The 13,239-nt window shown below is 37.7% G+C and overlaps 3 protein-coding genes across 4 annotated transcripts; 2 read left to right on the top strand and 1 right to left on the bottom strand.

The window, feature by feature from the left end:
* Positions 1-332: 332 nt before the first annotated feature.
* Positions 333-2,181, top strand: LOC118738692. The gene is made up of 2 exons (XM_036469602.1): positions 333-566; positions 621-2,181. The coding sequence occupies exon 2, from the start codon at positions 808-810 to the stop codon at positions 1,567-1,569; it is 762 nt and encodes a 253-aa protein (XP_036325495.1). The 5' UTR covers positions 333-566; positions 621-807; the 3' UTR covers positions 1,570-2,181.
* A 1,150-nt stretch (positions 2,182-3,331) lies between these two features.
* LOC118738693 (biogenesis of lysosome-related organelles complex 1 subunit 3) lies at positions 3,332-9,444 on the top strand. Its single transcript, XM_036469604.1, has 3 exons — positions 3,332-3,747; positions 4,727-4,836; positions 9,291-9,444. The coding sequence occupies exons 1-3, from the start codon at positions 3,555-3,557 to the stop codon at positions 9,405-9,407; spliced, it is 420 nt and encodes a 139-aa protein (XP_036325497.1). The 5' UTR covers positions 3,332-3,554; the 3' UTR covers positions 9,408-9,444.
* Positions 9,252-13,117, bottom strand: LOC118738691 (cell cycle checkpoint control protein RAD9A). Of its 2 annotated transcripts, none has more exons than XM_036469600.1 (4): positions 12,938-13,117; positions 12,718-12,879; positions 12,518-12,652; positions 9,252-10,090 (listed from the first exon to the last, which is right to left on the bottom strand). In XM_036469600.1, the coding sequence occupies exons 1-4, from the start codon at positions 13,072-13,074 to the stop codon at positions 9,463-9,465; spliced, it is 1,062 nt and encodes a 353-aa protein (XP_036325493.1). In that variant the 5' UTR covers positions 13,075-13,117; the 3' UTR covers positions 9,252-9,462. The 2 variants fall into 2 exon arrangements, with proteins under 2 accessions (XP_036325493.1, XP_036325494.1); XM_036469601.1 differs by having other exon boundaries at positions 9,972-10,090; positions 12,522-12,652.
* Positions 13,118-13,239: the final 122 nt, after the last annotated feature.

The following is a 13,239-nucleotide window of genomic DNA, read 5'->3' as shown; positions in this document are numbered from 1 at the left end:
GAAAACAGAGATATTTGAAGTTTTATAAAATGAATAAATTATATGATTTGCATAGTTACCAAAACCCCTCGACAACAAACCAACCAACCTACCAAAGCCTTATTTTAAGAAATGAAACTACCAATTTTGGTCCAATTGGACCGAAACGGCAACACTGTATTCAACATGCCTTGACCCTAAGGGAGAGCAACATTCATTCATTTCATTTAATTTGAATAAAGTTTCATTGAATCTGAAAAAAGATCTCATTTAATTTGAATAAAGTTTAACTGCATCTGAAAAAGGTTTCATTTAATTTGAAAAAGGTTTCGCTTAACATGAAACAGGTTTCATTTAATTTGAAAAAGGTTTCGCTTAATTTGAAAACGGTTTCATTTAAACTGAAAATGCTATACATCGGAAGTACATCCATTCGTACCACGCCCGCATCGCAAAGATATCATCGACAAAATGCATAGCATCTCGCACGGAGGCGTGCGTGCAACCACAAAGCTCATCAAGGCACGCTTTGTTTGGCCAAATATGGGCAAGAAGTGCAACGATATCTCAGCTGCCAAAAATCTAAGGTCAGTAGGCACGTTCGCTCACCACTTGTAACAACTTTCTTTGCCGTCGTGTAGATTCGAACACATCAACATCGATCTCATCGGACCACTTCCGCCATCGAGTGAATTCCAGTACTGCCTCACGATTATCGACAGGTATACGCGATGGCCAGAAGCCGTTCCTCTGAGAGGCATAACAGCGGAAACAGTCGCCAGAAAACTCATCAATGTTTGGATTTAGCGCTGTGGTATACTAGCACGCATGACAACCAACCAAGGAAGACAGTCCGAGACGCAGCTTTTTAACGAGTTGTCACGCATGCTGGGTATAACCCACCTGCGGACAACGGCATATCACCCGCAAGCAAATGGCATCATCGAACGCTGGCATCGCCCACTGAAAACAGCAATAACGTGTCACGAACGACAAGACTGGATAAGCCGCTTGCCTATAATCTTGCTAGGACTCCGCACAGCATTCAAGCCCGACATCGGTACAAACGCCGCGCAACTTGTCTACGGTACCACATTACGGTTGTCTGGACAGTTTTTTAACGATAGGCAAATCTTCCGACCACAGTCGGACTTCGTCAGTCAGCTTTCCGACATAATGCAGGAGATTCGCCCAACTCAAACCGCGAATCATGATTCCTCAAAAGCATTCGTATTCAGCAAACTTGCCGATGCAACGCGCATATTTGTACACAACGATAAAGCTCGACTGGCGTTCCATCCACCTTACGATGGCCCATATCCAGTGATCTCTAGACACCCTAAATATTACACCGTCAAAATCAACCGCAACAACGTAAATATATCCAGAGACCGACTTAAGCCAGCATTCATCGAATCCCATCAAGCAGATACTCAACCAACGACAACCGCGACTCCACAACATTCAGCCACGACGCACACAACACCATCATCTACATTATCATCGACACCCGAACAGTTGCCTCCGAAGGAGACATCAACAAACCGCAGCGGACGCAGGATAAGACTCCCCGTCCGTTTCCGGACGTAAAGTCTGGAGGGAGCACTGTGGCAACCTGGCTGAACTAACGAAACGATGGCAACCCAGCATAGCAAGTGCACTTAATCGTTTTGACAGAATAAATTCTTAGCAATCGACTGGCCGGTGAATATAGACTTAATTACTTTTTCATCTACATTTAACATAGAAACAAGTTCATTGTAAAGAATTATATTTAGACATTAAATAATACCGAAGTATTATATGCGAATTTGATTTGTGTTTAAATAAAGCGAGTAAATCTCTTTGACTCATTAAATCCCACACTAGAGTTCACTCTTTAAGGCAAAACTGTGTGCGTTTGACAAAAGGGCAGAAATGCAAAATATTCGACAGTTTTTACAACAAACATATGGCAACATTTCGCACTTGTAGTTTCGCACAAACGCACAGCTGAAACCCTGACTGAAATGCAAAGAGCGAGAAAACTGTGCTGTGCTGTTGGTATATCGCTTCGGCAGTTAAAGCGACAGCACTAACGAAGCGCAACGAATATTTAAAACCGCGCTGTTGCTGAAGTGTTTGAAATTTCGCGGCCAGAGCAACAACACTGTTCATGCTTTTATGCAAAACGAAGTCCTCATTTTTGCCTTTCGCATCGTAACATAGTAACAAAATAAACTATCTTATGTTGAAAAAACTATGTGCTTATTTAATAAATATGTTAAATTATGTATTTTAATAGTGTCTAAAAAGTGGAAACTGCTGATTTAGTGCATTTTTGATCGTGTAATTTCTCATACAAAATAGCGATATTTAAAAAAGTTGTTTGTTCGTAACTTTTAAATGGTTATTAGTATTAACTTTTCGCCTCCGGATTGTTGATACAGGGACCGAAACGCGTCGATTGGTACCCTTCCCTTTTTTGGACCTTTTTTTAGCAGTTGTACTTATACCTGAGGGTAATCTGAGTTTAAATCACAGTCGGAAAAAACTGGTGGGAAATGTTTAGTTATTTGTACAATGATTTTGTGGCATGGAGCGGCGGTTTTAGGGATGCAAAAAAACATCGATGCATCGGAAACATCGATGTTTGCTATTCGATGTATCGAATAAAACCGGTGTGTTGGACTTTCCGATATACATCGATATATCGACGTTTTTTTATGCATCGACTTTTGTGTGCAATGTACACTGTACATACTAAAATTATTTTGTAAACTTCCAATTTCTTCGCTCTAGTAATTATTTAAATGTGGATTTTTCACTATTTTTGTACTATTACTATTGCACTAATAAATTGCTACCTTATTAGTAGAAACGTTTAGTGCCAAAAGACCATCTATTTGATTAATATTATATTGACACTCTAAAACCAATTTGGACAGATTCTAAACAGCAATTTCTCAAATTGTTTCACATAGCTTATCAACTTAGTGAAATAATATAAAGTGCGCCAGCCAGTTTGATGTACGCTTATTTCAAAGCAAAATTTGAGTTTCGTCATTTTCGCTTTTTTAAATTCTGGCATTAACCCTTGGTTTTGCTGCATACCTCTGCCCGATTTCAGCATAGATCCTCATTCTGATGGACTGAAAACCTCAGTACTGCAGCGTAATGTGTGCTTTTGCACATGCTGCAAGAATTTATTGACATATATTTTTTGAATTTTTTACTCAAATCAAAAAAAGGGTTAACATGAAAGTCAAATGAAGGAAAAAATTATGATAATAAACTGCCAAATAAGTATACCGAAATAGAATGTCACTGCTAGCTGGCACACTTTATATTATTTCATTATGCTTATAAACAATTAACAATTGTCACCACTTCCGTACCTTACGAAATTTTTTTTTCGAAGGCTTCTCAAAAGAACAGAAAAAGCTGGGATTTGTAACTTTTTAAATCAATTAATACATTTCACTGTGATTTATTACTTAAACACTTATCGAAGTTACGACTGTTTCATTATCTTGTTGTATATTTTTAATTAAAAGAGACTGTTGATATTTTCATTCGATGCATCGAAAATATCGATGTTTTTATGCGATACATCGATATGCATGGATGCTATATTTCGATGCATCAAATCGAGAAAACATCGATGTATTTTTTTGACTTGCATCCGTAGGGGAGGTGGATGGGTTGTGGGACCTAAAACCCCACCCATTAGAAAGAGCGCAGTCCAAACTTTAAGAAAAAACATCAGTTGCCTAGAGGTTTACATAGGTATATACATGACTTCTGCACTTGCCAAATCTATTAAATACTCTTTGAAAAATCTTAAGCTTAAGTGCCAAAGTTTATAATAACTTTATGTTGTATATAATATTTATAACATTCTTTGTTTGAATTTATAATATAATACCCTGTTCGGGCCGACAACGAAAACACTTTGAAAACGAGTTTGGGGATTGTGGGCTGTGTGTGTTTTCGTTGACATTTCTTTTATCTTTTGTTTACAGTTTTGCTACGAAAAAACGAATTCAATATCTTTGTCTTTCATTTTCTTTTCATTAGCAACCTTTTTCTTTTGTTCCTATTTTAATTTGGCCAGCCAATTGACAGTAAATCACAGCTAGTGCATTAAAGATGATAAATCATGACGACAAATATATCTAAAATACTAGTGAAGATACCGATTGGAATGAGTGGAACGTAAATTTTCAAGTATTTTTCAGCGAAAACTGGCTTTTGTTTGACAGATTTTACATGGACGAAAACACAAGTTTTAGGTCGAAAACCAGTTATAGCAACGAAAACATGTTTTCGATGTCGGTGCGAACATGGTATAAGGGGTATTTAAAAAAATAATGTACATTATTTGATCGCATCGCTCATCTTTTTTACCTTCCTTTTATTAGCTCGGGATGTAACTATGTAATATTGATTCGCCTAAAAGATGCAGCGATTTCTATTCTCAAGTTACATACCTGATGACAGTACGAATGGCAATTATAATAGGGAGGTTTTAGTTTTTTAAACTATAATTGGTGATTCGAAATAACGCATGACCTTACATACGTTCGTACATATCGCCAATCATAACTCACAATTTCATAAATATCATAAAAAAATGTTTTCAAACTCATTTCTTTAGAACAAAATTTGTGTTTAAAGGACAGATAAATTTTAAAAGCTACTTGAGTAAACGGCCCTAATTTTTATATTTTCATAACACAACCATTAATAACATAATTTTTTCTAGTCGAAAATAACGTTGCAATATATGAAGGAACATCTACATTTGTCAAAGGCTTTATAACCACTGCATCTAAACAACTTTTAAATACGGACCAACTTCTAATGAAATCGCAGGTAATAAAACCATTGAATTTGAGGTCAAGTTGTTTTTACTTTAGTAAGTATAATTTTTCCGAAAAATACTACGTTAACACTAGTTCGGTCGACGAGTCTCCGGGGTTACTATTTTACCTTTTTCCAGTCCTATTCTGCGTTGGTAACACACATTTTGTTACCGGTAGATAAAGTTCCTGGTAATTTTTCAGCCCTTTTGGCATTCGCTCACTGGTACATTTTCTTACCATCTCATAAGCAGGTAACAAAATATTGCCCCGTGAAGTATGCAACACCAGAATTTATACAAAACTTCATAGCTGAATTGCTGAATAGATTAAATTGTTGCCAAGGTACTTAGAATTGCGATTACAAATGTCAAACTAAACTACGGAAATGTCAAAAATCGATCGTTATCTTATAATCAACCTGGTTAACAAACTCGACATTCGTGCTTCAAAATAATTCGTCTATAGATCGATAATTGGTTATGGCACTACGACCGGTAGGTCTATTGTGCCCTTAGCTCAGCACAACACCTCGACTAGCCCTAGAGAGACTCTAAAAATCCGGTGATAGTGTATGTGATGAGGGTCTGCCTCACCGTTCCCAGAGTAGTCCTGGAAACCCAGGCCAATGCACCATAGGTCACTATTGGTGTTACTATCATGGTGTACATACATTTTTAGACTCTAGGAGTGCACCCCCAGGATTTTCCTGCTAGACGTTTACACACCATCATCGCTCTCGTAGCCTTCGAGGTGACCGCATCAACATGAGTCATCGACAGAAGCTTGGAGTCCAGGATAAGTCGCAGATACTTCACCTCTGTGGCGACATTGATCGCGACCCCATCCAAGTTCAAGTTCCTCATCCCCTGAAGAGTTCGTTTTTATAGTGAAGGGGACTGTCTGACTTGGAAGGATTGATATTTAAACCACACCACTTTTTTGCAAATGTTGAGTCCTCTTTTTATACGATGTCACAGAGAGTACTTGCGAACTTCCCTCTATCGATAATCACTATATCATCCGCGTACCCTTGGCATCGCACGCCCTCATTAGTTAGTATATATAGGATTTCGTCAACAACTAAGCACCACAGCAGGGGAGATAATACCCGTCTTTCCGGACACTCTTTCGTCGTTTGTATTTGAACGACGCTATGACGCGATCCTAGTCTGAAGCAACCTTGCTATCCATCTGTGGATGATTGGATGAACATTATGTTCCTCAAGTGCTCTGTCGACTCCCAGGTGGGAGGCGTTCTTGAAGGCCCCCTCGATGTCAAAGAAGGCTCATCACACTCAAAGGCCCCTTGTATTTATTCTGTCAGAGCTTACAGCGCAGTGTACGTGGATCTGCCCACTCTGTACGCGTGGAATGCAGAGGGGTGTGTTTCATAGTGTTAAATCTGATGTCATGGTCGATAATTTTCTCCATAGTCTTTAACATAAAGGAGGTTGGACTTATCGGCCTGACAGACTTGCCAAGAGAGTAATCGGTCTTACCTACCGTCGGGATAAATATAACCCGTGCCCCGCCACACAACGGGAGTGTGTTTCACAGTGTTAAACCTGATGTTATGGTCGATAATTTTCTCCATAGCCTTTAATATAAAGGAGGTGAAACTTATCGGCCTGAAAGACTTGGCAAGAGAGTAATCTCTCTTACCTACCTTCGGAATAAAGATAACTCAGGCCCCCGCCACACCACGGGAATGTGGGCTAGACTGTTCCTCATAATATCCACAAGATGTGGAAGTAGGAGCACCGCACCCTGCTTCAGCAACACTGGACACACGCCATCCACACCGGGAGCCTTGTACCGTTCGGTTTGTCAGGCTATTAGCCAGCTTCCTGTCCGATGGAGGTAGCCTGGTCGTATGAAATACCGTATCCCAGAGGTTGGAATGACGTCCGGGAAGTGGGCCGACAACAGGGTGACTGCCCTTTCCTGTTCAGTACCTGAAAAGTCCCATTACGTAGCCTAATAGCCAGCCTGATCCCTGTTTTGTCTCTCGCCAAGGCTTTGTGAAGCCTAGCAGCTGCAGAAGTAGATGCAGTGTTCTCACAGAAAATCATAAAACTGCTACGCTTAGCCTTTCTAATCTCCTTATTGCATTTTGTCAGACTGAGATACCCCCATTACCCGGTGCGCTTTGCTCGATTGAAAAGTCTCCGCACTTTTTCCTAAGTACTGAGAGTTCGCGTGACCACCAGGGAGGCTGGACATTTCTCTTTGGCCTTGACATGGGACAGCTGGAATTAAAGGCATCCAAAATAATGCCATTCAGCCTGTTGACCCTGTGCTCTAACTCCATACAATCAACCTTTCTATGTTGTGCCTCTAACTTGGTTAGACTTAGTAACCTTAGTCTTAGACTATGTTCAAACAGGCCAATTATCTGAGGCAATTAAGCTTTAAATTGCGGCATTGAGTTTGGTGTTCACACACACGTCAGCTGCGCAATAAGCGATACGAAATCAGCTGCTGGATTACCTACAGTGATGAAAAAAGTTGGTTCAATCGTACCTTTATTTAGTTTGAAAGTACATTCGGTACAAACACACTATTTTAGGTAAATTTGGAACGTAGCCAAATAACTTCCCAGGAAATCAGTTCTTATATTTATTGACATTTCAATACATTTTCTAGTGCGGGCAACTGGGCTAATAGCTTCCCTTTTTTGTGAAGGGGCATACAAATGATATAGAAGCGTGGTCAAAGTAGCGCAACTAATTGATTTCGCTAGATACACGGAAAAGATTTATTTTTGAAACGCCATCGAAGAACTGGGAGGAAAGTGGTTCACCTTTTCTACAACATAGTTTTGTCTCGCGCTGCTCGAAGAGATTCTTTTCATAACCAAACTTTGTTTAATGTGATTACAAAAGTTGAGATGGTATCGATGGGAATTGTTATCCTCCTATGTTTTTATGTAGAAATACATATCGTCGATGTTTTTGCAAAACCGCCTATTGCCCAATTGCAAAACCGCCTATCTACGGCACTCAAATTTAACAGGAGAGCGAAACAACGGTTTATTCTTTGAAGGCGTTGCCTTGATAGGCGGTATTTTCCGTAGCTATTATTTTACAAATCTGTTGTTTTAATAACGATTTAACGATTTTTATGCATAAATCTCGATGCCTGGAGTTCAGGGTTACCAAATCTCTTTTTTTGCCACAACGGCGATTTAGGCGGTTTTGAAAATACATCGGCGATATTTACTCTTAAGGTACATCTGTCTACTTTTAGGTAAAGTTTTCCGTAAATTAGGTAAAATTTTATAATTCACTTTTCCATACCTGATGGAATATCAGCTGTAAAAGGAGACCAGAAACAAACAGCTAACTGCTCTTTGTTTTAATAAACATACCTCCAAGTCAAAATTAAACATACCTACCAGGGTTGCATTGAGAATCTGACACAAATTAATTGCCAATTAATTTTTAATTGGCAATTAATAATTTGAAATTTTGTATGATAAATTGGGTAATAATTAAGGCTTAAATTGGTGAAAAGATTCTTAATTGCCAATTAGGTGCCTGTTTGAACATAGTCTTAGTACTTCCTCGTACTTAATCCAGTGTTTTCATGGGGTTTTTCTTGGGGTAACCTGTTCGAACGTCTGCTCCCAGTGTAAATCAGATAATCCTATGATCAGACAGTGAGGGCTCACTGAGCCCCGCCACTGAGCCATTCTGCTGCTGAGAGTAATGTAGAGTAATTCCTCTCTGATCGTAGTGATGCACGTTGGCTCATTTCCAACATTGTGAAAGCACAGGTCTTCGCTAATTATATATTCCAGAAGGCACTCACCCCTACGGTTTGTGTTCGAGCTGCCCCACTTCATGTTGTGGGCGTTCGCATCGCAGCCAAGTCGTCTCCTGTGGCAGAATTCTAAAAGCTGCTGTACCTCAAGGGGTGGCACGCTGGCGTTGTCCTCCGGAAAGTAGGCCGCAGGCAAGACGAGCTCCATCTCCCTCCAGAGTAGCCTGGACCGCTACCAGATCCTGTGTAAGAAACTCTGTAATGCAGAAATAATTAATATTATTCTTTAGCTCTGGGTCTCTCACAGGAGAGGTGCCAAGTAATCCTATTGCTGTTGTGATTGAGGCCCCTCACCTGACCCCTGTAGGTTCACGCTTCCTGTATCAGTAGAATTCCCAGGACCTCCAATACCAGATTGACTGTACTAAAATTAATTTAAATATTGGGAAACTTTAAACATATAAGAACGTAAATTACCGCTCTCGTTTTTGCGTTACTTTACAGAGTTTTTCGGTTACTGAACGACAGTAAAAGCTAACTAGCCACAATTTCGAAACCTTTTATTAATGTACAGACTTTTTATAGGGTTTATGAAGTTTATACGGTTTTTACTCATTTAGATGAGTAGCCTTAACGTTTAAAACTTGTTAACACCAGTGGTTATTTCTATTTACATATATATTTCTTCTTTTATTTCAGGTTACTATGCAATCAGTTTTATGTTCGTTAAAAAATTCAAAAGTGAATATAAAGCAGCTGCATGAAAAAAACAGTAATGTTTTCACCACGAACTTTTTACCAACTATTAACCTTTAATTTTATATAGAAGAATAAAACTTCATAAAGAAATTAATTTAAAAATGTTTGTTTTTCAATCTTCCGTATCCGAAGCAGTAGCATATATTTGGCTGCTCGCTGAAGGTTCCACTGGTACATAAGTTGAATGAAAACATCGGGAAAATATAGTGCGCAGATCTGCCCTTTCTTGTCGCTTTGGAGATTCTGGAATGCAATCCTCGTCGTCAGAGGTTGAAGATCCCACAAACTTGGGTACATCTGTTTCACGTACTGTTACGCTGGAATCTGTTTGATTGTGTGTAATCTGCGATATTTCTACCTCCATAGATACAGGTTTCAGCATACTTCTATAGGAGACTGATTTCGCATTAGCAGGCCGATCATTATTTCGAGGAATACCAAGAGAAGAAGGAAAACTTTGTTTATCTCTGCAACTTTCAAATTGAAATAACGATGAACTATTGCTTAACGTCGATTCTGCGGCAATGCACTTTTGCTTCAAATCCTGTTTAAGACTTTTAGATTGATTTGCTGCCTTTGAAGGTTTCACTTTCCGTTTTCGGGCTGTTTTCAATGCTGCAGTTTCTTGGACTTCGGTTTCATGACAGCTATCGTAAAAACTAACTTCTTCTGGTGACAACGTTGACATGATAAGAAGGCAATGAATATCATCTCTGTGTGTTACACTCGCAAACACCGGACTATTGAAAACAATAATAATTAATAAACAAAGAATTGTATGGAAGTATATCGTTAGTATAGTATGGAAAGGGTTAAACTCACATCGTCGCTGAAATACAAAAAGTCATAGCTAGGGCTCGGAACCTTATGCAAATGCATGTTTTTATTGGGCATCTTCAAATGGAAATGGTTAAATTATCTTTACGAATCATGAAATTTCCTTTAAAATGCCACTCAATCGTTAGTGCATATTTTTGCATATTTTGCGGTGAATGCATCATTTTGCATATAGCAAAAAATACCTGATTTTGTATATTTCTTGTACATATTTTTAGTATATTTTACAATAAATGCATGTGGTTTTTGCATATTTTTACTTTTTATGATTACAATCATTTAAGTTTAGTGCGAAATCTCTTGACAAAAAATGCCCCTTGACAAAAACATTGCCGTTGAGACACTCTCTTCTACCTCTGTTAGATCTCAACTAGTGGAAGACTGTAGGAGACAACTGGCTTATATATCTGATCAATACGAAATTACCCAAATATGGGTCCTGGGACAAAGGGACATTTATATTAACGAGACAGCGGACGAATTAGCAAGGTGTGGTTCCGTACTGAATGTGTTCTACGCGGTGGACATGGGCGCCTCACTCATGAAGATAAAAGTAACAATTTACGAAATTTATCACTCGAATGCCAAGCAGAGGTGGAACCGTACAAGATCGTACAGGATTACCCGGCAGTTCTGGGTGTCCTACGACCCATTTAAAACCAAAGCTCTCTTAAGAATGAGCAAAGAAGATACCTACAAACTTACTGCAGTGTGCATACTTTACTCGCCCGCTGGGGTACATGCCGAAAGGATTGGATTGCCCTTCAACAGGGTATATCGCAGTAGCGATCAGTGTCCAGATTAAAAAGAAAATCGCAATTTCCTAAAAAAAATCGCCAAAAATCGCCAATTTTTTTAAAATAAAATTCATGAAATCGATTTAACAAATCTTTTATTTTAAAAATTAAATCTTGTTATAATGTAGTTTTTAAAACCAAAAACGAATATAATACCTTCAGAGGGTAATAATAAATAACACAAATCACTTATATAATAGTGATGAACAAAAAATTTTCATTAAAAATAAGCATACAAAAATACAAATATATTTGTTTCAACACATTTTGCAATAGTACTGCGCAATTATTAAATTTATTATAACTCGTATTAATTGATTATTCGCACAATCCGCTTTTAAGAGCTCGGCGCTAAAAATAAAATAAAAACCTATAATAAGGCGAGATCAGCTATTTCCACAATTTCTTCAAAATCACCTATAGTGTGAATCATTTATATTTCTGTTTTGTCATATATTGAGCTATTCAACCTTGATACTATTGAACCAACCTCATCCTATTTCGAATCTTAGTTTTTCTTGAATTCATTACTGAAAAACGGCTCACAAAAGCATATGAGTGCGGCAAGGATAATAATATGAAGGCTACTTTACTTATATTTCCAAACATTTTATTGCCTGTTGCGGTTTTCACTCCGTAAGCAATTATCCAAAATTCTTCAGAGTCGGATGGAATGGTTCTGAAAAAAGTTATTGGCAGGTCCCTGAAACTTGCCCTCTTGTGATTCTCACACTTTTCTGGTGACAAAAATCAAAGCTTTTTAAAAGTATTTAATTGACTATGTAATCGTTTAAAATTTCTTCGATAAGGGTGATAAAAAATTTTTGACAGTCTTTTAATATGCTTCTTAAGCCAAGTTTATCATGCAGTTCATTAGCCTCTTCTGTAAAGTTATAGTGGAAAACTAAGTTTTCTATATTTTTATAATTGGAAAAAATGTATTTGAAGGGAAAAAATCGCCAAAAATCGCCAATGGCGATTTTCTAAATTTTTACGCGCAAACATCCAAAAAAAAATCGCCAAATTGGCGCGAAATCGCCAAATCTGGACACTCTGGTAGCGATGACCGACTTAAAAGAGACAGTCGAACACTTCCTGGGCTAAAGACACTCCGCAAGCCATTCCTGCAGAATTTTGTACATAAATATTTATGGCGTTCCAAGTAAATTGATTTCGTTATTTTCTTGTTAAAATGCATGTGTTATTTATTTTTGTACCGGCAATAAAATGTTAGGAAAATCTATTTTATTGCATATTCTACTTATTTAAAGCGCATTTTATGAATTTTGCGTGAATATTATATGCGCATATTTTAGATTTTTTAGTGCATGAGATTCCGAGCCCTAGTCATAACTAATAAAAAATAAAATTCACTCTTTGATCGATTATGATGCACTTGATCGAATTATAAGTCACCACATCGTTTTATGCAATAAAAATTTTAGTTAGTTTTAGCTTTTTGCATTTCAGCGACGATGTGAGATACGACCATTCCATACTATAGTAACGATATATACATATGTATATACTAACCTACCGGCCTCGTCGAATTGAAGGCATACATTTTCGTTTAATGCCTCGGCAAACATCAGTAACGCTCTGAATTCCTTTAAGCAAAATGTAATTGACGTTTCTTTATCTATCATGTAATTCTCGAACTCATCCGCACTTCATGAAAAGGCAAACATTTAATAGCAGCGAATTATTTGAAGTTAGCAAATGTCTGTATTTACTTTAATTGCAATTGTGATCGCATAAATTTCTCATTAACTCTTGAACCCTCAACATAATTTTTGATACTGATTTTTTTATCTTCGGCTTCTAAAGTGATCTCTTCTTCTGCAGGATTAAAGTTATTTGATATTTCCGTGAATATCCTATGGGAACCACAAATACTAAAATAAGAAGTAATCAAGATTATTTTAATAAGTTAAAATTATTTAATTAACTTACGTGTTACATGTACTATCGGGTGTCATTTCTGCAGTTACATTCTCTTCGTCATCTACTGATATAAAAGTATTCTTCGTTGTTTCGTGTTGGCATTTTAACTGAATCTGAAATTTCGCTTTATCCAGTATATACGCCATATCACAACGCTCTACCTGGAATTAAAATTATAGGCGCATATTCAAGTCATATTCACATACTTCAAAATTAAATCGTAAACTCTTTCATAGCCAATTGAGTTTCTACTTAAATGTATATCTCAAGGCGAATTAATATAAGGTGATAGCAGGAGTACAAAAACAAAA

This window comes from Rhagoletis pomonella, unplaced genomic scaffold (assembly GCF_013731165.1).
Source record: "Rhagoletis pomonella isolate Grant_MI unplaced genomic scaffold, Rhpom_1.0 Rhpom_scaffold_00005, whole genome shotgun sequence".
In the NCBI taxonomy this organism is placed as follows: Eukaryota; Metazoa; Arthropoda; class Insecta; order Diptera; family Tephritidae; genus Rhagoletis; species Rhagoletis pomonella.
The sequence above is the reverse complement of the archived record's forward strand: the minus strand, read 5'-3'. Positions and strand labels throughout refer to the sequence as shown.

Bases quoted from the DNA above. Each gene is read 5' to 3' on its own strand.
- LOC118738692 (XM_036469602.1), top strand. From the start codon at position 808: ATGACAACCAACCAAGGAAGACAGTCCGAGACGCAGCTTTTTAACGAG.
- LOC118738693 (XM_036469604.1), top strand. From the start codon at position 3,555: ATGTTTTTATGCGATACATCGATATGCATGGATGCTATATTTCGATGC. The intron at 3,748-4,726 runs GTATATACATGA...AATTTTTTCTAG, and splicing joins TTGCCTAGAGGTTTACATAG to TCGAAAATAACGTTGCAATA. The intron at 4,837-9,290 runs GTAATAAAACCA...CTTTTATTTCAG, and splicing joins AACTTCTAATGAAATCGCAG to GTTACTATGCAATCAGTTTT.
- LOC118738691 (XM_036469600.1), bottom strand. From the start codon at position 13,074: ATGGCGTATATACTGGATAAAGCGAAATTTCAGATTCAGTTAAAATGC. The intron at 12,880-12,937 runs GTAAGTTAATTA...TTCTTATTTTAG, and splicing joins CCCGATAGTACATGTAACAC to TATTTGTGGTTCCCATAGGA. The intron at 12,653-12,717 runs GTAAATACAGAC...CTTTTCATGAAG, and splicing joins CGATCACAATTGCAATTAAA to TGCGGATGAGTTCGAGAATT.